General features: G+C 41.3%; 1 protein-coding gene across 1 annotated transcript in view; it reads right to left on the bottom strand.

Moving 5' to 3' along the window:
• The window catches only part of LOC104274357 (chondroitin sulfate proteoglycan 4-like), a gene marked incomplete at its 5' end in the record, with an annotated part of 29,303 nt that extends 7,869 nt beyond the window's left edge, over positions 1–21,434 (bottom strand). The window contains 5 exons of the mRNA XM_009869963.1: positions 3,663–3,794; positions 9,580–9,778; positions 15,781–15,957; positions 16,558–17,028; positions 17,865–21,434. Coding sequence (XP_009868265.1) covers positions 3,663–3,794; positions 9,580–9,778; positions 15,781–15,957; positions 16,558–17,028; positions 17,865–21,434 — 4,549 coding nt within the window. The remainder of the gene's footprint in view (positions 1–3,662; positions 3,795–9,579; positions 9,779–15,780; positions 15,958–16,557; positions 17,029–17,864) is intronic.
• Between the last annotated feature and the right edge of the window lie 118 nt (positions 21,435–21,552).

The raw sequence follows: 21,552 nt of genomic DNA, 5'->3' as shown, positions 1-21,552 counted from the left end.
CTCCAGCTGAAGTATCATTGTCAATCTTTTTTGGCAATCCCAGTTGCCCATAGAAGGCAGAGAGGAACTTTAACACAGCAAAGGTTCTACTGAATACAAAAACCAAAATCAATTATTACCAGAGGCTTGATATGAAAGATGATTTTCATTAAATTAAAAAATAAATACTGAATTAAACAACTTAGGAAGAACACAACAGAAGTAACTGCCTGAACTGAAATAACGTATTATTAAAATGGATGGAGAGCAAGGAGTGAAAAAATCCTTTTAATAAACAGCACCACACTAATCAGTACTTTCTGGCTTAAATACTATGAAGAGCATTCTGGCAAACCAAGACAATTTTTGACACAGCTGTGACAAAATCAAACATAGTAATTTCCTAAATGAAAAAAGAAGTTTTACTTGGCTTTTTTCTGGTGCACTGTCTCATGGTGCACATTCAGCAAATTAAATTTCACATTCAGTGATACTTTTTGAGGAGCAACAGATTACCACAATGCTATTCCCCTGTCCCCCATTTCTGCCTTCATTTTTACATTTTCTTTTTTTTTCTCAAGCAACAGGCTTTTATGAGTATCAACACATAATTTCAGATACTAGCAGTATACATCCTTGAAGTCTGTATTATCAATCTATCTTCAATAAAGCATAACATTTATAAAGGAATAACACAAAATCACGTTTCTGTTATGATACTCAGAAGAAAAAAATACAGTAACTAACTGAAGAGGGGGGGTGCTTTGCAAGACATTAGTAATGTCAAGATTCTGCCTGTTTTCATGTAGCTGTGCCCTGGTTCAAACCACATCTCCTTCAAAACAGCGCACAGTGAAATGAGATCTGTCTCTGTCCTTTTTACCTTCCCATGGCTTTGTGTCCATGCTGCTTTGAAAAGCCAGCAGTCCGTGAGGTCTAGAAAAATTCTACCACTATCTAATTCAAGAAGTCTCCCTCCTCTTCCTCTTTCTTTTTTGCGTGATAGGCAGAGAAGGAAGCATGACCTTGTGGTGTGTGTACAGCAGATGTGGACAGGAATGTGCAACTGAAAGCAGCGGTTAAACAGACTGTGTATATCTGCAAACACATTTAAGCCTCAATAAACTCCTACCTATGCAAATCAGGCCTCGTTGCCCTAACCTCTCAAACATGGTCACACTGCACTGATGGAAGTTATCATTCTGACTTTTCATAACCGTACCAGGTTATCACAGCACGACCATCTCAGTGCAGAGACACAGGGACAGAGGATATGTGCCACAAAGCCCCCATTTCCCCCTAACAGACCTGATCTCACTGCACAGCACTCGCTGAAATACAGTTTAGGCTACAGACAATAAAGTCCCTCATGCTTTCCTGTAAAATGGGATCCTCACCGAGACATAACCTTCTCCTTCACCCACTTCTGTCTTGAGACTTGAGAACCTCTTCTAGCACCTGCAGTTGTTCTGCTCTGGTCTGACACCTCAACCCTCAACAGGGAGAGGAAGGTTATTTTCCAGCCAACAGACTGGGGAAACAGAAGTAAGAATACTGTTTGATGCTTCCCAGACATGGGTGCAGAGCGGTCACAAAACCAATCCCACACAAACACAGTAGAAAGGAACAAAGATAGGGAGAGAAGACAGACAACGAAGACAGGTAATGCAGAACAGGGCCAAGCGGCTCCACACAAGCAGAATGGAACAACAAAAGACCATCATGAGTACCTAGTAATTTTGGTATCCATTTTTGCTGACTGCATTTAAAGTCTGTAAAGTGCTTGGCATGAGCATTTTGTCTATCACTACTGAACAGCTAAAAATGTCATCTACAGACTGCTTAGACAGCACTGCTTCCAAATACCTACAAGTCAGGCTGCCTCTCCTTCTTAAGAGCAACTCAGCTCATTCCTTCTTTGAGCCACTGCTTCTCTGAAGAGAGCAAATACTCACACTGTAGACATCTAGCATACAAAAAAACCCCTGACATATCTAGTAGTAGATTTACTGAGCACACTGAATAAAACAATCTTCTGTTGAAAAAAAAAATCCATAAATTGTATAAACAGATCTGGTTCAAACAACACAAAAGAAGACAGCAGTACATGCTCTTATAAAACTGCAGAACAACATGCTTAAGAGAATGGTTTACATTCAGTCATGAAGACATGGCAAAGTCTTCATAATACATTCAACTTCTACTTTACTAGAGAGAAGATTCCTCAAGTTGTCCTGAAGTTAACTTTTCCTGTTATGTTATAAAACATTAACAGGACACTGGCCATTGTTTTTAAGTATATTAAATATTTGGCACCATGATTGTTGTAATAGTCATTACATGATGAGCAAGCACAGCTGAAACCCATACATCTCTAAAAGTCTTTAAAAAGTATCATAAAGAGAACAGGTGAAAAAGCTAGTAACACTTTTTAATACCAAAAGGAATTTTGCTAACAGAAAGTAAGTAAGAATTCAGGACAAAGTATAGACTTGGATGAATACAGCTTGCAGCATAGAGAGAAATACTGTATTTTGCAAACTGGAGAACTGACTGACAGTCTAGAGACTTTGCCTTCTATGGAAGTATCAGGCATATTTTTCTTACAATTATCTTTGGCTTAAGATAGAATTCCTGTAAATCCCTGTGCCTGAGGCAACCTTACACACCAAAATCACAGATTAATAAGCTTTGTAAGTGGATTTATGTGAATCCCATTTATATCGACTGAGTTAGAAGACCACGCTTCTACAATCTCATTTTTTGCTGCCTGTGTTTAAGTGGCTTTTCTTGCAAGCCTTTGTTTATGCAGCTTATATTCACGAAGTTTAGAAACCTAAAGTGCTCCTCTTTTGTATCAAATTAATACATCAAGGTACAGATTAATACCTACAGAGTTCTACCAGTTCTCAGTCTCCCTCTGACTATGCAGATCACGTTCAGACCAAAAAGAAGGTAGCAGAAACAAAAGTATGATGCAAGACACTGCTGAGAGAAGACTAATCTTCATTTCTCCTTTAATCCTGCAATTAATGTTAGATTACTAACTCAATGAGGGATTAATCTTGCCAGTGCAAAGCAGTAAATGGCTCTCTTAACACATCATCTCCCGCAGGAGTAAGATACCACTAAAAAATTTCTCAGCTCCTGATCCAACCAGTTCCAAAAGCACAAATATGAATAAAAGTTTTCAGTCCTGATTCATCAGTGAGCCTGCGCGGCTCTCCATAACTCAGCTCCAACAGTAAGAAAGCAATCTGGAGATCTTACGCGTGCTCTTCAGAATCCCACGGACACAAGTTTCACGCACAAGTTTTACCAAGTGGAAATCACAACCAGCTAAGACACCAACTAAATACATTAATATAACACAGAGCTTTTAAAAAAATCTAAATGGGGAATGCTCAGAGCTTCGGCACACAGTGTTTTGCTACACTGCGCTTATGAATTTCACTGCAAGCTTCCATGACTACAAGTACAACTGCACATCAAAAAGTGAAACACTACAAAACAATAAGGTAATATCTTGTCTGAGAAAATATAACTGTGCTTTTAAAAATCAGACAGGTAGATGTCCCCAGGTACAGGCTCCTATAGTTTAGCCAGCTACCTATGTGACAAATAACTGTATATTATGCTATTTTTTCAAGTGGACAAAATCAGAACCAATTTTAAAAACAGACCTGGAAAGACTCTGAGTCCATTGTTCACCTCGAGGCTAACGACTAGTGTCTGAGCTGTGATGCTAAAAATCTCTCGAGGTGCGAAGTTCAAACCATCTGTCACACGGAAGCTGAAGCCTCCAGACATTGGTCCTGTGGAGAACAAAAAGATAAATTTATTCTTGCATTATTCTGTTTGTCATCTAAAACTATAAACATGTATTAGACAACTTTGGCTTTTGACTACAATGAAACACATCCAAAGTCATCCTGATGCAATTATTTACCATTATCTTTGTACCTTAATTAGAATTAAATCAATTAATGGTGCAGTGAACATCTTCCCAAGGAAGAATACCGGGTGTTGTTCACCCTGAAGGCCAGAAATGCCTTACATGTAAAACAGCACAGTGCTCCTTCCTTCCTTTCTTCCTTTCCTGACTCCAGTGCAGCTGAAACCAACTAAACTTGGGGAGACAACAACTCCCAGATTTCCTACTCCTTTTATATCTTGGGAGGGATCAGAGCCCTTAAGCAGACACATTTTGGCAAGGAAGGAATTTTGGGAGAAAAACACCTAGAATGTTCTTTCGTTTTGATTTACACTGGAAGGACTGAATCAACTCTCAGGTTGTTTCCTCTGCCTCTTTGCTCCCCTTCAGCTTTGCTGAAGAGTCTATGTTGTCACAGCTTAAACTATTTCAGAGGTTATGTGTACTCATAATAAATGCACATTTTTTTCTTTCATCTTAAGACCTGTATGTACTTTGGCACAAGCAATAGCAAAATACCTCCAGGAGTCTGAGTGGATTCCTGCAAAAATACATCCCTCAGAACTGACTTATTGCTTTGAGTAGAAGCTCCCCAGGTTGTGTAATTAGGCAGAGAGAATGAAAAATTGAAACACCAACTGTTGCAAACAGTTACCACTGCTCATCTACCCGCTTTGCCCAATTTAACCATGAGATACTGCTACCCGTGTATATGTACTGAAAGTGGGAAAGCCCCATGTACTTTCAGGTGGAGACCCCCCATTCCTTGCCTAACTATAAATTAACATGCCAGAAGAAGCAAATGTGGGTTCTGAGATTATAGTTAACAACTCCCCTAGGCAATGCTCTTATATCCAGCCAGGTACTGAAGCAGCTCTGGAAGATCCCGGTCATACTGTTTTTATTTTTAAAGCTTGTATTCTCTGATGTTTTCACTTGATAAAAACGCACAAGTGGGTGCGCACTTAAAAAGGCATTGAGGAGTCTTATTTGCTTCAGGTTGGAAAAAAAAGGCTGGCTTAGCCTCCTTTCCTTTTTTGAGCTAATGCAGGTCAACTGCCCAATTGACATAGATGTTTCATCATTAGCAGACTCATGAACAGAACTAAATCATGAAGCACTGTTTGGATGGAGCATGTATTATTTATCACAATTGCTTTTTACGGGCATATCTGATCAGAGGCGATAAAAAGGACACCAGAAAGAGGACTGTAAGAACCGCAGTGCAAAGACACTGAAACTTCAGAAACTTATTAAGAGTTCGTTTCAGTACTGCCCTAAGGAAACACTGGTAGGGTTTAAGGGCAGACCTCATGCTGTTAAAGTGGGATGGGAGCACCCTGGAGTCAAGCAAGGGTTGAAAAGGGAAGGAATTCTCACAGTGAAAGAGGAGTACAGAAAAGGAAAGGTATGTCCTGGTTCTGTGTTTATGCTGGTCACAGAAAAATCAGGAACTACAGAGGAAATAAACACAAAATTTAACGGGGAAACATAAGAATGAAGAGAGGGATTTGCAACTCAGCACAGAACAAGCATCATAATGTAACTTGCAAGACCAAGCACAGATGAACAGAAAATTTTATGAGGTGTAATGTTAGAGGCATAAAAGCAAAGCACAGTAGCATTTTCTTTGGCAGTACAAATGACTCTGAGGACAGAAAGTCACTGTCATGGACAGATGTTAAGATCTGTGGTTCCACAAGAGGCAGTCAGGGGATGGAAGAGCTGCCTCAGCCAAGAAGATACTACTCTTCCCCTTGAAAAAGGGCTAGAGTGAGTAGGAACAGATGATGCCAGGCTGTGGAGAACACGAAGTAGGGAAGCCAAAGAAGCTAGCACACACTGGAAGACTGAAGGTAAGGGACAGGACTTTTTTGCCTCAGTCCTCACTTGCAACCTCTCTCCTCATAGCTCCTGAGTTGAAGGACCACAAAATGGGGAACAGGGGGAAAAAGTCCCTCCCACTGTAAGTATGGATCAGGTCTGTGACCACCTGAGGAACCCAAACACACAGACCTCTATGGAACCTGATGAAGATGCATCCCAGAGTCCTGAGGGAATCAGCTGATGTGGTTACCAAGCCACTCTCCATGACATTTGAAAAGTCACAGCAGTCAGGTGAAGTCCCTGGGGACTGGAAGAAGGGAAACATTACATCCATCTTTAAAAAGGCTAGAAAGGAAGACACAGGAAACTACCAACCGGTCAGCCTCACCTCTGTGCCTGGGAAGATCATGGAACAAATCCTCCTAGAGGCTCTGCTAAGGCACATGGAGGACAGGGAAGCGATTCAAGACAGCCAGCATGGCTTCACCAAGGGCAAGTCCTGTCTGACCAATCTAGTGGCTTTATACAATGGAGTAACTGTATCAGTGGACAACATAAGAACCATGGATGCCATCTATCTGGACTTTTGCAAGGCCTTTGACACAGTCCCCCACAACATCCTTCTCTCTAAACTGGAGAAATATGTATTTGATGGGTAGACTGCTGGTGAATAAGGAATTGATTGGATGGTTGCAGCCAGAGGGTAGTGGTCAATGACTTCATGTCCAGATAGAGATGGGTTTCAAGTGGTGTCCCTCAAGGGTCCATACTGGGACCAGTGCTGTTTATCTTCATCGATGATAGAGGCAACGGGATTTAGTGCGCCCTCAGCAAGTTTGCAGATGGGACCAAGCTGAGTGATGCAGTCACCCTGCCAGAGGGATGGAATGTCCTCCAGAGGGACCTGGATGAGTTGGGGAAGTGGGCCCATCTGAACCCGTGAGGTTCAACAGGGCCAAGTGCAAGGTCCTGCACCTGGGTCAGAGCAATCCTCATTATTTATAGAGGCTGGGGGATGATGTGCAAGAGAGCAATCCTGTGAAAAAGGACTTGGGGGTGTTGATGGACAAAAAGCTGGACATGAACTGACAATGTGTGCTCACAGCCCAGAAGGCCAACCGCATCCCGGTCTGCATCAGAAGCAGCGTGGCCAGCAGAGCAAGAGAGGTGATTCTGCCCCTCTGCTCTGCTCTGGTGAGACCCCATCTGGCGTACTGTGTCCAGCTCTGGAATCCTCAACACAGGAAAGACATCGACCTGTTGGAGCCGGTCCAGAGGAGTGCCAAAAAAATGATCAGGGGCTGGAGCACCTCTCCTATGGGCACAGGCTGAGAGAGTGGGGGTTGTTCAGCCTGGAGAAGGAAAGGCTCTGGGGACACCTTATAGCAGCCTTCCAGTACCTGAAGAGGGCCTGCTTGAAAGCTCAGGAGGGACTGTTTACAAAGGAGCGTAGCAGCAGGACGAAGGGCAATGGTTTTAAACTAGAGCAAGGTAGATTTAAACATTATGAACAAGTTCATTACAATGAGTATGGTAAAACACTGGCACAGGTTGCTCAGAGAGGTGGTGGAGGCTTCCCCCCTGGAGACATTCAAGGTCAGGCTTGATGGGGCTCTGAGCAACACAGAATCATAGAATGATTTGTGTTGGAAGCGAGCTCAAGGATCATCTAGTTCCAGCCCACCTGCCAAAACAGGGACACCTCCCACTAGATCAGGTTGCTCAATGGTCCATCCAGCCTGGCCTTGAACACTTCCAAGGATGGAGTATCCACAACCTCTCTGGGCAACCTGTTCCAATCCCTCACCACCCTCACGGTAAAGAACTTCTTCCTTACATTTGGTATAAACCTATGCTCTTCCAGCTTTCACCCATTACCCCTCCTCCTATCACTACAGGCCCTTGTAAAAAGTCCCTCCTCAGATCTTCTTGTAGGCCCCCTTCAGGTACTGGAAGGCCGCTAGAAGGTCTCCCATAGCCTTCTCTTTTCCAGGCTGAATAAACCTAACTCTTAGCCCTTCCTTGTAGGAGAGGTGTTCTAGCCCTCTGACCATATTGGTAGCCCTCCTCTGGACTTGCTCCAACAGCTCCACGTTTTTCTTGTGTTGGGAGTTTCAGAGCTGGACACAGTATTCCAGGCAGAGTCTCACAAGGGCAGAGTAGAGGGGCTGAATCACCTCCCTCGACCTGCTGGTCCCACATCTCTTGATGCATCCCAGGACACGGTTGCCCTTCTGGGCCGCAAGCGTGCACTGTTGGTTCATGTTTATGGGTCTCTGAGCAACACGGTCTGAAGATGTCCCTGCTCACCGCAAGGCGTTGGACTAGATGACCTTTAGAGGTCCCTTTCAACCCACCACATTCTGTGACAGAGTAGCTGAAGATAAACGGGGTAAAAAACTGAATGATAGCAACCAGCAAAGAAAAGGGCCCAGTACCAGGCTGGGAGCAAGAAGATGAGAGCAACAAGCACACTTCTAGCAACAGTCCAAGATGAAGGAGGAAAGAAAATCACAGACTGAGAAAGGAAAAGAAGCAAAATGCCCAAAGTATTTTCTGAAATGCTTTAGGCCATGAGGCTGAGTGGATGGTAGGGCCAAGCAGCTGCAAGAGCTGACACATGATCTCAGCAATTTTACATTTCAAATTTACTGTACGACCCAAACTCCCACTCACTGGAAAATGAAATTTGCTGTTCTTCTTACTTTTATTATATAAGATTCACTTCCTAAGACTACAGATGTCCATCTGCCCTTTCTGGAACACGGAGTGGATTTATTTCTTCACACTAAGAATACCACCATCCTACAACTACAGGGGTTTTTACATGTCAAAGCCTCCCTCGGAACATTTTAAACAGCTTGGGTCTCACTTGTGCCATGCTCTTGACCTTTCATTTCCTGACAAAATTGTTGGAGCAGGATACTTAACAGCTCAGCAGCAGCTGCTTGTAAAACAATTTCAGCAACACATAAGCACTCTGCAAGACCGTGCTTTGGAAGTCGGAGCACTTTAACCTGTATGAAGCCTCATGAAGGAACAGCACAGATCTGGAGTGACTGGTGCACCCAGGGGAGCACTGGAAAAAACTCTGGCTTGACTCAGGGCTGGCAAGACACTGCTGCACCTCCTCCACCTCCTTCCCCAAAACTGGTAGAAAAGCAGCTACCACTCTGTAAAAGTCCCATCTCTTCCTCTGGCTTCCTCTGCTAGGATGTTCATTCCTGCAGCTTCCCAGCACTGCCTCTCAAGGATGCATGAAGCTGCTCTGACTTCTTTTTCTACTGCCCACCCATTCTCTTTGTGATAGCAGCACAAATAACCCAACCTCTAGCTCTGGCCACTGGCAGAAAAAAGCCAATGGCGAAAGCTGAGTTCTGTGATTCTATGACATGACCCATGTGTACCATAACTTCATTGCCCAGAGCTGCTTGGGAACACCACTGCACTGTGGCAGGTATTTGAGGGACTGCTGGTCCATGAGTAGCTCTACACTGTAGCAGGCAGTGCAGGCAGAAAGGCTTCAGGAGGTTCTCAATGACAACAGTCAAAACCAAAGAAGATTCCATATTTCTGAAAGCTGCATAGGAGTGTTCTACTGCAAACCTGTATTCTTAAAGATGGCTGCTACCAATTGAACCATGTAATACACTGAGGTTTCTTGGTGAGCACACGTTTAGGTAGTCATAAGACCCTTTCCTGTTTAGTTTGCGAGATCATGTATCACATAATCAGAGATTTTTGTGACATTACAAGATCTTCAGAGGATTACAAACACAAATATACTGAATAGATGTAGTATTTTGGTAACAGAGGTGGTTATTTTTGAAATGACATACCATTGTGTACAAACACGAGCTGCCTTTCAATTATATGAGCCTGGGTAAAACTAAGGATGCTTCTGTTTGGAGAAGACCTCAGAGCCAAGTGCCCATTGCTAGGTGGAGTAATGGAATATATCAGTTCTGACGGTGAGGAGTCCTTGTCTTCTGCACAGAGGTCATCAACAGTTATCTCTGTGACTGAACCCACCCAGACCTATAAAAGTAAAAATAAAAAAAATCAGTAATAAAGAAAATGCATACAAAAGAAAACCGGGGGGATTAAAACTCAAAGAAAAAGAAAAAATAAACAGTTGTGCTGTGCAACACTAAGAGCTATGACAGGTTTCATTACTGTTGATCCAGATCTCTGATCGCAGACTGGAATAGTTAATAGTTGGCAAACAGTTTTCAAAACACAAGACCACAAAAAAATACAAGCAAAAACACCCTACACCAGTCTGAGTTTTAGACAGCTGCAGCATGACTACTCTATTTGTCAGGCACTATCCAAACTCTTACAAATATAACAAAATTGTATTATGGTAACTGAGTCAAAGAGTTCCTTTCCAACACATACACATGAATATTAGTGCCATGTACTTCACAGCAGGAAAAGCATTCAATATGCTCTACTTTTCACCAGCGGAAAAGGAAAAAAAAAAACAGTCTGGGGACAGCACAATCTCCAAAACAAATCGAACACTTCTTGTAGCTGCATTATTTCCTTCTAACAACACACACTAAAAGCCCAGTTTTAGTGCACGAAAACAACTTATAGAGGTGCTCAGTCCAGTGGGACATTAAGGAATCAACAACTCCAATAGTTGCTTAGAACTTTGCAAGGTCATGCTTCCACACAAAATAGCTATCTAGCTTTTAGGAAGGTGGTATAAAACCCATTACTTAATTCTAGTAAGTCTAGATGCCTTGTGGCTTTATTTTTAAACTTAACATATGCACAAACTTCAAGATCCTTCCTTTGAGCAGAAAGGACTGCTGTCTGAGCTTCATCCTTATCTTACTGGATAACTTCTTGTTTGGAGAGGATGAGTAACAGTCCATTTTACTCTTCATCTTTGCTGTATTTATTTGGAATTACCAAAAAAAGTACTCAGACTATCACAGATAGACTATCACATATTTATCTCAACATGAAAAGAAATTCCTAAATATTCAAAACAGATACCAATTCTTTCCACGTAGAATTTATATCATAGCACACTGTCCTGGATTTAGCTAAAAACACAGTTCTGTTTAGTGATTTTTATTTTCCAGGTGAGTCTCTTCTAAAAGGCTGCACTTTCTGAAGTCAGCAGCATGTTTTTGCAGACAATGTGTGCTACTGGCAGTGATAACACCTGATGGTTACAGTCACTGCCTGGGACTGGGATGCAGAAAGGCTCTGGCTGATATTTATTCCTACAGTGCCCAAGGCCACTGCTGGCTCTTGAGTGCCAGGCTGGGGGTGCTGGGTAGTAAGAGGGGTCACAAGGAAGTAAAAGGTTGCACCTCCGGGGGGTAACAGACAGCACAGGTGACCAACAGGAGTATTCCATCCCATATATGTCATATTTAGTATAAATTGAGTGATCACAAGAGTTTCGTTCCTTCTTCTTTGCCCTTTTCTGCAATGGCCGGTGTCCAGAGACGACTCCATCTGATCTCCTGCTTTTGATCTGGATCCTGAGTTCCCGAATCCAGCTCCCTGTATCCAGCTCCCGCCACCGCTGAGCCTGGGGCTTCCCCAGTGCCTCCTGCTCTGCAGCACCAGTGGGGATTGCTATGAGGGGAGGGAGTCGGGTTCGATATCGGGCTATAGCTGTATATAGCTCTCTATTTTTATCATTTCACTATTATTTCTATTATTGTTTCATTAAAGCTGTTCTAGTTTTTCTTCTCTAACTTGTAAGTCGCTCTGCCTCATTCCCTCATTTAGTGGGGTAAGAGGGTGTTAGAGAGCATCTGTCTGTGTCAGTGGCCAGCCCAGCCCTAACCCACGACACACACAGTCTTAAGAGCCTGAGCCTTTAAAAACCTCAGCTGGAGCTTCAAAACACATACTTCAAAACACATCCCTTCCTGTCTTCCTAGGGTCTCAGTATACTTGACAAATACCTGGTAGTAACATCACACCAAATGGTTCAAGAGGAAACATCATCCTTGACAAGGAGCATTCTACCCCTGTGAAAACCAAAAATCAGCAATAACAGATTGTTCTCTAAGTATTAATTTTACTTTTTAATAAAAATCATGGAAGAAAAACTTTTAAAGCCACTGAGATTTCTGCAACAACACTTTGATAGAGAAAAGCTTTCAGATTACATTCTGTAATAAAGTATGTGTCATGAAAAAAGAGATACTAAAATGAAATGATACACCTGTTTTCTAATTAGAAAAAGAAAGTTTGAATAAAGCAGTTGTGTTACTTTTTATAATAGAGAAAATCTTGCAACCAAGAAATTGCTAATTTCTCCCTTGAAATATATATTTCTCTGTAATATAATTACTACTATCAAAATTTGATAAAAGATGTCACCTACGAGAACACAGGATGATAACTAATAGCAAAGGCTGACCTACTGACTGTCATCAAATCACAGAATCACAGAATGTCAGGGGTTGGAAGGGACATCGAAAGATAATCTAGTCCAATCCCTCTTCCAGAGCAGAATCCCCTAGGGCAGGTCACACGGGAATGCATCCAGGTGGGTTTTGAAAGTCTCCAGAGAAGGAGATTCTACAACCTCCCTGGGCACCCTGTGCCAGGGCCTCACAGTGAAAAAGCTTTTCCTCATGTTTTTGTGGAACATCCTGTGCTGCAGCTTGCACCCATTGCCCCTTGTCCTATCACAGAATCACAGAATGGCCTAGGTTGGAAGGGATCTGAGAGATCATCCAATCCAACGTTGCTGCCACAGCAGGTCCCTTCCAACACCTAACATTCTGTGAGTCTGTGAAAGGACTATGCAAATGTGTTACCACAAATGACTCATTAAACTTTCTAGAGTTTTGAAATATGTTCTCTTAGTAAAGGAAGAAGTTAGCTTTTTTGCTATTTCTGTTGTTTCAGCACACTAATACATAATGGTTTTTAAAGTACTGTATATGACCTATAACACGAACAGCTTTTGAAAAGGGCTGTAGGGAAGTGGACACTCAGAATATGGCAAATATTGCACAAGTGTCTTATTTTCCACATTTAAAATCAAGTCCTCCTTGAATAGCACCATGAAAATTGTATCTGAACTTGCAGGACGTAGCATTACACTAATTTGGCGTGTGCCTTACACATTCCACAGTCACGGTCCAAAAAAAAGTTCATGACCCTGCCCAATGGGTAATGATTCACTCTGCTTTACTTAACAGTATTCAGCTTCCCAGTATCTCCTTGCATGCTACACATCCCATAAGATACTCTACACTCATGGCCATTTTAATACTCTGGTGAGTGATTAAAAAAATAAAAAAATAAATCACTTTGACTTCGCTTTTTTAAATAATCTAATTCTACGAAAATACAGCCCTCTTGTGGCAAAAGGAAGATAGAGTCATTTCACAGCATCACTACCAATAAACATATTTAAATGCATAAAAAATGCTGCAAACAATGACAGGATAGTGATTTTCTTAAAAACATTCTATCTCCCTTTGCCATTCCCACCACAGAAAAGAAAAAGAAACATAGACTCGTGAAAATTTTAGGAAATTATACCTAAAATGCCACATAGTTTCTAAATAAACATATTCCTCATGCACTTAAGTGTTCTAATGGAAAGGCTTTAAATAAAATGCAAGGATTACTACTGAAGCGGTGGTATATAGGAGACTTAATATGCCTGAGCAAGCAGAATCAGTGGGAGAACAGAGGCGTGAGACACAGGTTATTCTACAAGGGGAGTTTATCCCCAAGGACAAGATGCTCTTATCTTCAAAGACAGAATGCCTCAGGACCCCCAAGGGCCATTAAGATATGCAGAACCAGCCTAGGCCAGCCCTGGGGTCTCTTAATAAAGACAAGGAGTTGTTAACTGAATGGAGCCCATCAACAGGACAGCCCGATGAAGACTGTCATGATGAAGTAAAACATCACCAGAGACCCTTGACGACCACCGAAAGACTGTATTGAGCATGCGGGAGTGGGCAGCAACATATGTTAATGAGTTCTCAGAAATTTCATTGATATGTATACCTAAACTGTACATAAACTATACATTTAGCCCTTCACAGGGCACACACCAGGTGGAGCTATCCCCTGCGTGCCCAGCACTGCAGTAAAGAGTACCTGCTTAACAGACATCAAGGCTATTAAGTTCTGTTTTCAGCCTTTTCATGGCATCACTACCATACATTACAGAAGTTCTCAGGTCAGTAAATCCTTCTGCATCTCATAACTTATGTTAGTATCAATACTTCAGCATGTCACAAATTCTCAAGAAAGGTTATATTTCTCAGCAACAGAATCATAGAATCGTTTAGGGTGGAAAAGACCTTCCCGATTATCAAGTCCACATATAGCTTATGCATGACCAGAAAACCACAGGCACAAAGGCAAACCCCTGTTTCTGGGTACGCAAATGGTCTCCCCAGAAGAGAGGACCAATTTTGGCTAGATTAGGCTCTGTAATCCTCGCTCTTGGGAAGCCTAGACCTGCAGGTATTTTTAGAAAAATCTATATGCTGCACTGCAGTGCACCGCACCACTTCAGTTCTGTTAATGGACTGCAGTTCAATGTCAGCAGTGCACCAGAAGGGAGACACAAGAAAATTTCTCTCTGGACACATACCCCTTTTTTGTGGCAGTGTGTCTTGTGCTGCGGGCATCCACAGATTATCACAGATTACCTGCTGTCACTGTGGAGCTGACAATGTTACTACTACTACTGTTTAAAACTTATGTCTTTTCTCATGTAGAAATACACAAGGTTATGATGATCTTTAGAGCAATTCATTTTCCCTCTGCAACACACAACTAAATACGTAAAAGGAAATGCACATTTTAGGTGCCACCAACATGTAAACTGCTTCAGGCAGCTTCATACAGCCTCAAAATACTCTGCTTAGCTTCTTTCAAATCTATTCCTAAATATCTTATGTGTCTTAATGCCTGTCAGCTGGTTTATTGTGCCCACAGTCTCATTAACTGATCTATATCCATTTCATTCTGCTTTTCAGAGTCACCTATCTGTTTTTAGTTATTGTATCTCAGACTGGAAGCCTTTACATGCAGGGCCTCTTTGGTTTACATGGGCATAGTGTCCATAATAAATTCGTTCTGGTTACTGAATGCTATTATAACACAAATAAATAACAATCCTGGAAACAAATAAACAAAGAAAGAAATCTGAAAGAGCACCAAAACTGAAGTGACAGAATTGACTTTTTTTTGTTACTAAACAGCCAGCTACAGTTATGAAGAGCAAAAGGTAGCATCAGTTAAAATTTTTTAAATTTCAGTTCAGAATCTGAGAGGTGGAATTAGAAACAGGTTATCATGTCCCTTTTTTAGCTCACAGTATCACACAATAATAGCTTCGGTCTTTGCACTAATATTTTGATGAACTCACACCCTGGATTTTCACAGCTTGCACTGTATTATTCTCATCATGAACTTTTAAACAAGGGAACAATCCTGTTTTGTATCAGAAATACCCAATACTTAGTCAATTAATGAAGTGACAGTGAGAATACTGCTCTCTTCTCTCCCCCAGTTCCACTGAGGATCCAGAGAGGAGTAGGCAGCAGAATGCACCTCAGTGTGTCCGACCAACCCTTCGGTACATTTAACAGCAGGAGGCACAGGCTCTGCAGGCTGTGCACAGCCAACTGTGAGACGTTTGCACCTCATTAATAGGCCTCAAGATGCCCGCAAACAACAGTAAAATAACAACAATGATCCAAGTGCAAGCCATCCCATCCCACAAGCCTTAGGTCAGCCCAAGAGACCTTACGTATCCTTAAGGTTAAAATAAAGCTCAGTCAGCCTTCTAGATAAACTTTACAACAGCAGAAAATTCTCTTCATAGTGACTAAAAACTATCTAAAGATACATTACCCATGTACTGCCTTCATTAACACTAATTTATTTAAATCCCAGGACCATAATTTATTTTATCTACTATCCCACCAGATATAAATCTAATACTCTGTTAATGAAGATGTATTAAATGGTATCAGGTTAGAAATAATTTCAACATTTCAAAATGTTCACAAACATACCTGAAGAATTCTGTTAACTTTTATAATAGGAGCTTCATCATTTACTGCAGTAACTGTTACAAATATAGTTTGAGGTAAGCTTTGTTTCCACAATTCCGTGTTATTTACTACCACAGTAAAATTGTCCATCAATCCCTCACTGTCATCATGCACATAGTAGATTAATGCTTGCTCCACCTGAAAAAATATAACAACTTGAAAAATTAAAGAGGTTAAAATAAAACAAATGCCACGTTAAAAAAAAATTCAACTCTACTCATGTCTTATGCGTTTGTTGTCTCAACTTTTTATGACCTCTGTTTATACTCATATCTGACCTGTAGCTCTGTCTTTGTTCTGTCCACATAAACAAACTTTTATAGCTCATCTGTCCATTCCTCTAGCCAGAATATAGCATTCCCAGAATGCCATGACCTAAAAAAATAATTACTTTCCGCTTTCTTTCTTGTTCAGAATGTACCCACAGCCCTTCTACCTTAGGTTTCCAGGGTATCAACAACTCTGCCTCACTGTGAGTGGTCCATCCAGCCTACTGTGACGACAGTACACTAGCCTGTGTGACCACTGGGACACAATGAAGTGATGTGATTCATCACAACAAGGCATCACCCCCCCCACCCTGGACAACGAACTAGCAACCGCAGGAAAATCTTCAGCATAAGGCCAGAATAAAGCTCAGACTAACGCATCTCAACACCTCCCACCAAAGCATCCCATAACTTTCAGCAATACAAAGAGTTATTCATGACTACAGCAAAGCAGATCTAAATGCATTACCTGTGTTCTGGTAAACGTAGTTAACTTTACTCCAGGAACATGAGAGTTTTCAACAAACCCATGTTTTGGCTGCTCAGTTAAAATAAATTCACAGCTGAGTCCTGTGGAGTGTTTACTGGTAATTTTTAGGTAGTCTTCCGACAGCACTTTGGAGCCTCCTTCAATTACTGTGAAGTTCTGTACTTCCAGTGGAATCATTCGGGGGATGATGTCTACAGAGATCTCTATGTCACTCACTGCTCGCACACCATTGGTCACATCCAAAGAAAAACGGTCATCTAGTTGGTCAGAAACTGTCTGCACATACTGAACTTTGCCCTCGTCAACATCTTGCTGTGTGAAGCTCAAAACTGGCCTTTGGTCAGCACCGAGATAACTTTCTTCTGAGGAAAACTTCTGAATATATCCATGTACTGGAAGCTGTCTTACTGTGAACACAATCTCAGATGGAGAACTGTTTTCATGAACAACCTTAAATTTTAAAAAAAATACCCCAAATTTATTTCAGCAGAAATGGGATAAATTCTGTAATTCTCTTCTGAGTTTTTCATTTTTAACTCTGGGATTGTCTACCTCCTTAACTGGCATGCCTTACATGGTTTACACAGTTCTTAATACAATACAATGCAACAAATACTTTTGGTAAAAAGGTGTTAAATAAAGGTGGTGTTTAATAAACACCCAAAACGTGTTTTGCAAATATTGAAAAGGAACACACTGCAGAATTCACTAACAGTGTAAGAACTGCACACGGGCCCTGCCCGACACACGGGTTTCAGCAGCAGAGCAGCAACGTGTTGCCAGAGCCCCCTGACGGTGGTTACCGAAAGGCAACAAACACGCCACCGGGAGAAAGGTACTAATCGAACCGAAACGACCTCAGGTTTGTGTCTTGATGTTTTTTAAATCTTGGATGCAACCCTCGGAGAGTGTTAACTGATCTAGCTCCAGATTGAATGAAATAAAATCCTTTATTCCTTGGCGTTTCCCACTAGCTCAGCTAAGAATGATACATGAAGCACCAACAATTGTCACAACTAGAACACGTACACAACCGGAGCATCTCCAAATCTTAACTTTCTCAAGCACCAATACGTAACAGCATCGAAGATTTTTTGGTTAACATAACCAGTTTTCCTTTCTAAAAATGGAACCTTGCTAGCATTACTATCTCCAGAATCAAGCATCCAGAATGCAGACATGTTAGTGCAAAGCAAAAGGAGTTCAGGAAGACATTGCAATGACTGAGAAAGCAGTAGAAAAAACTTGCTACAAGACTGGGGAAATAGATAACATAGTTAACTTACTTGCAGTTCTCCTTTGCTGATTTTAACTGCTTTTCCTTCTTCAACCAAGAGATTGTTTTTGTTCACAACCCTTGGTGGCCACTGATGACTTTCCAAATACATGCGAACGTGCACTCCAGCATCCAGATGGACATCTCTAGCATGGACTGTAAAGTTAAATGTGTCAATGAAGTTGTTGCTGTCATCATGCTTGTAGGTCACAGACCTGTTTACCAGATCAAGCTGAGTAAAGGAATCCATTGATAGATTATTTACATATATTCTTCCATATTTTGGGAAAGATAATATCTCATATGTAATTTCATTATCATTTCTGATGTCCTGGTTTGTAATAGCACTTAGGTTAGCTGTTGTAACAATTTCTTCTTTCCCTTTCTGAACCAACAAGCCTGTATTATTTGCCAGTCTAACATAAGGGTCAGTGGCGTTAACTTCTAGAAGTGAAGAGGTGTAGTGCTTGCCATCTGTCACAAAGAGCACAAAACGCCCAAAATCTGCACCATGGTGTATAAATAGGACTTGCTTTTGCTCCAGGTCCACTTGTTTGAATTGGTAGAGTCTGTGCAAAGTATCATTTGTTAGCACCAAGTCCCCATTGGAAATGCCACGTCTAGTATAGAGCAACTGTCCATCATCAAAATCAGAATCAGGATCATGGTAGCAAAGATCTGCCAAAGTTAGTAAACGCTGCCCATTTCTCACGATGTTAAACATCTTGTCAATTACACGTACTGGTTTCTCATCATTCTTCAGCTGGACGGAAATGTTGAATCTAATTTCCACTGACAAAGCTTCTACTTCTGGATCAACGTTTGTCCCCTTTCCTGGCTCTTCGCTGGAAGCTCTAACAAGAAATTCATCAAACGCTGTCTCAGAATCATCATGCACATACATAAGGCGTTTATCCAATATATCTTTGTTAGTGAAAGTCGTGAGATTGTCATTACTCTCGAATGAGCCTGAAAAACTAGTGAGTTTTAATTTCCCATGCTTAGGAAAATGTATAACTTTATATTGGTAAGTCTTATTATGTGGTGTTTGCACAAACAACTTTCTGCTTGTTATTATCTCTCCTTCACCTTCAGCTACAGTAAGGCCATTGTTAGTCAAAACAACATTTCTGAGATTTGATTTGATGTAGACTTCAAAGATGTACAAATTTGATTCCAGATATTTTGTAGAAATGACAAACCTAAATGAATCATGGTTGTCATCATGGTATCTGCTAACTAGTTCATATGCCACTTTTTGATCAGTAATATCTTTCTGGCTAAAGATTGAATCTTTTTTCAAAGGCTGGTCATTAAGCAGTATCTGTCCACTCTTTGGTAGGGACAGTAATTTAAAATGAAGCTCATCTTCAGGTATTTCTATATTCACAATCACAGCAAAAAGATTATCTGAACTCAAGTACTTCTTTTTTGTTTTTTCAATTTCTAGAGGAGCATATTTCAATAAACTGTACCTTAACCATTTCACTTTGATTGGAAATGCATGCTCTTCACTCATTTTGTTTCCTATGCTAACTTTGAACTTAAACTGGTCAGTAACATTTTCCAGTTGAATTTCTTTAAAAGTGCTGCAGTATCTCACATGGCTGCGCTGAATAGAGCGTTGAGAAAAAGAGTTGACTCGTTTCCATTCCCCTCTCGAATGTTGCCTTTGGATTTCTCCAAACTGGGGTGGCTCGGTGACCTCGTACCGTATCTCCAGCTGCTGGAGCTTGGCATTTGTTTCAACTGCCAGATGCATAGGTGTGATCAGAGCTGTAATACCTTGGAGTAGTTTTATTCCTGAGTTGTTGACAACTCTGTACTCCAGAGGAACTGCCATGACACGTAGCACAACAGTGTTGCTCACCTTCTCACCATCACTTGCTCTCAGAACAATCCTTGAGTTCTTAATGCCTGTGTGGACAAAGAAAACAGTGCCTTCTCTCAAGTCCTCATTAGAAAAAGTAGTAATAGCTTTGCCAGGATGCTTCGAATTTTCTAAAAATCCTGCATCTGCATTCAGATTTCCAAGCACTGAAAGACTGAGACCCACAGGATCTGTATCCTTATCTAGAACTTTTACCAGGTCGCTAGTTAAACGTTTCTTTGAGTTCTCTAAAAGAAGCAGCAAGTTTCCCTCAGGAAGTAAGATCTCAGGTGCATCATTTACTGGAGTGACAGTAATGTTAAACACATGCTGCACACTTCTTTGCAAATACAGAGGCACAATCTTCTCACTGCTGGTAGAAATGGAGAAATTAAAATAATCATAGGTATCCTCAGAGCCATCATGGACATAAAGAATCTTCTCTTGCCACACATCCTGCATAGTAAATGTATTTACCTCCTGTGCTGGTTCAGCATTTAGTTTCAAGTTTCCATGAGAGGGTGGTTTCTTTATTTCAATGAGAATTTGTGATTGATGAACCCCTAATTTCTGAAAGTCCAAGTTGACTTGAATATGCTTAGCTTTGAGTGAAGCTTGTCCACCCTCCAGCACAACCAAGTTACTTAGAACTAAAAGGTGGGGTTTGTCTTCCTTGTCCAGAAAGAGTGAGCTTTCAGGGGAAATGGCAAATGTTGGAGCTGCTTTCATAGCAGGGCTCTTTACAGCTTTCTCTAAAGGAAGATCTGTATTAAAAGCACTCTCAGTTTCACATCCAGCTGAAATGTCCTTTGTTACCAGAACGTTCCTCAGTGATTTCTTTTCCGAATTGGCTTTCAGGTCTCTTAAACAACCTTTGAAGGACCCTCCTTTGGCATACCTCCTGGACGCTGGGATTAGCTCTAACTTAATGATTTCTGACCTTGCGCTGTCATCTACTCCACCTACGAAGAGAGATCCCTTCAGAAGTGGCAGCTTGCTGTGGGGAGGCAATGACTTTTTCACAGTTTCTTCATCCAATGTCAGCTGCAAATATTCTGCAGTAAATTCCAGTTTGATGTAGTGCCAACGACTATCATTGACTGACCTATGAGAGGAGATCTGGGTTCTACTTTTATGTTTTCCAATGCAGGCTTTAATTAATCCATCTTCCACTTCCATTGCAATGAAATCGCCTGCTTGACCAGGATGGTAAAGCAGCAAGCCACGTGCAGCTGATGTTTGCAACGTATACTCCAAGATTCCTTTGTTATCAACGTTCCATGGTGGGAAAGAAACATAGGATCTGGAACTGAAGAAACTAATGGGTTCATCCTCACCTGCAAAGAATTCATCACTGCATCCCACTGAAACTTCACGGACATTTTTAAACCCAGGAGAAGGTCTCAGAGGCATCAGAATGTCTAGCTGATTGAACAACACATCGTCAATACATCCTCGGAAACTGGGTAATCCTCCAGCAAGGTAAGGAACATCAAGTTTACCAGTACCACCTACGTAGAATCCATAATCAATATTTAATTCATAGAGAATTCCAGGCATTTTTGCACTAGTTCCATCATGTTTATCAATTACCAATGTGACATTATCATGTTCATGATATAGTTCAACCAGGTGCCAAGCTAAATCATCCAGCTGATACCTTTCCTGAGAATGCAGTACTCGCTCCCCCACGCCAAAGTTAATTCTCAACTGCAAGAGACAGAATTTTAATTATCAAAATCCTAAGTGATTTTTTTTTCACAATCAAATATTCATATAGAGTTGATACATTAATTTTATAAATCACAGAATCACAGAATCACAGAAT

The sequence above is a fragment of the Apaloderma vittatum genome, unplaced genomic scaffold (assembly GCF_000703405.1).
Source record: "Apaloderma vittatum isolate BGI_N311 unplaced genomic scaffold, ASM70340v1 scaffold7675, whole genome shotgun sequence".
NCBI lineage: Eukaryota > Metazoa > Chordata > Aves > Trogoniformes > Trogonidae > Apaloderma > Apaloderma vittatum.
Note: the sequence above shows the minus strand (reverse complement) of the source record. Positions and strands in the feature narration are given on the sequence as shown.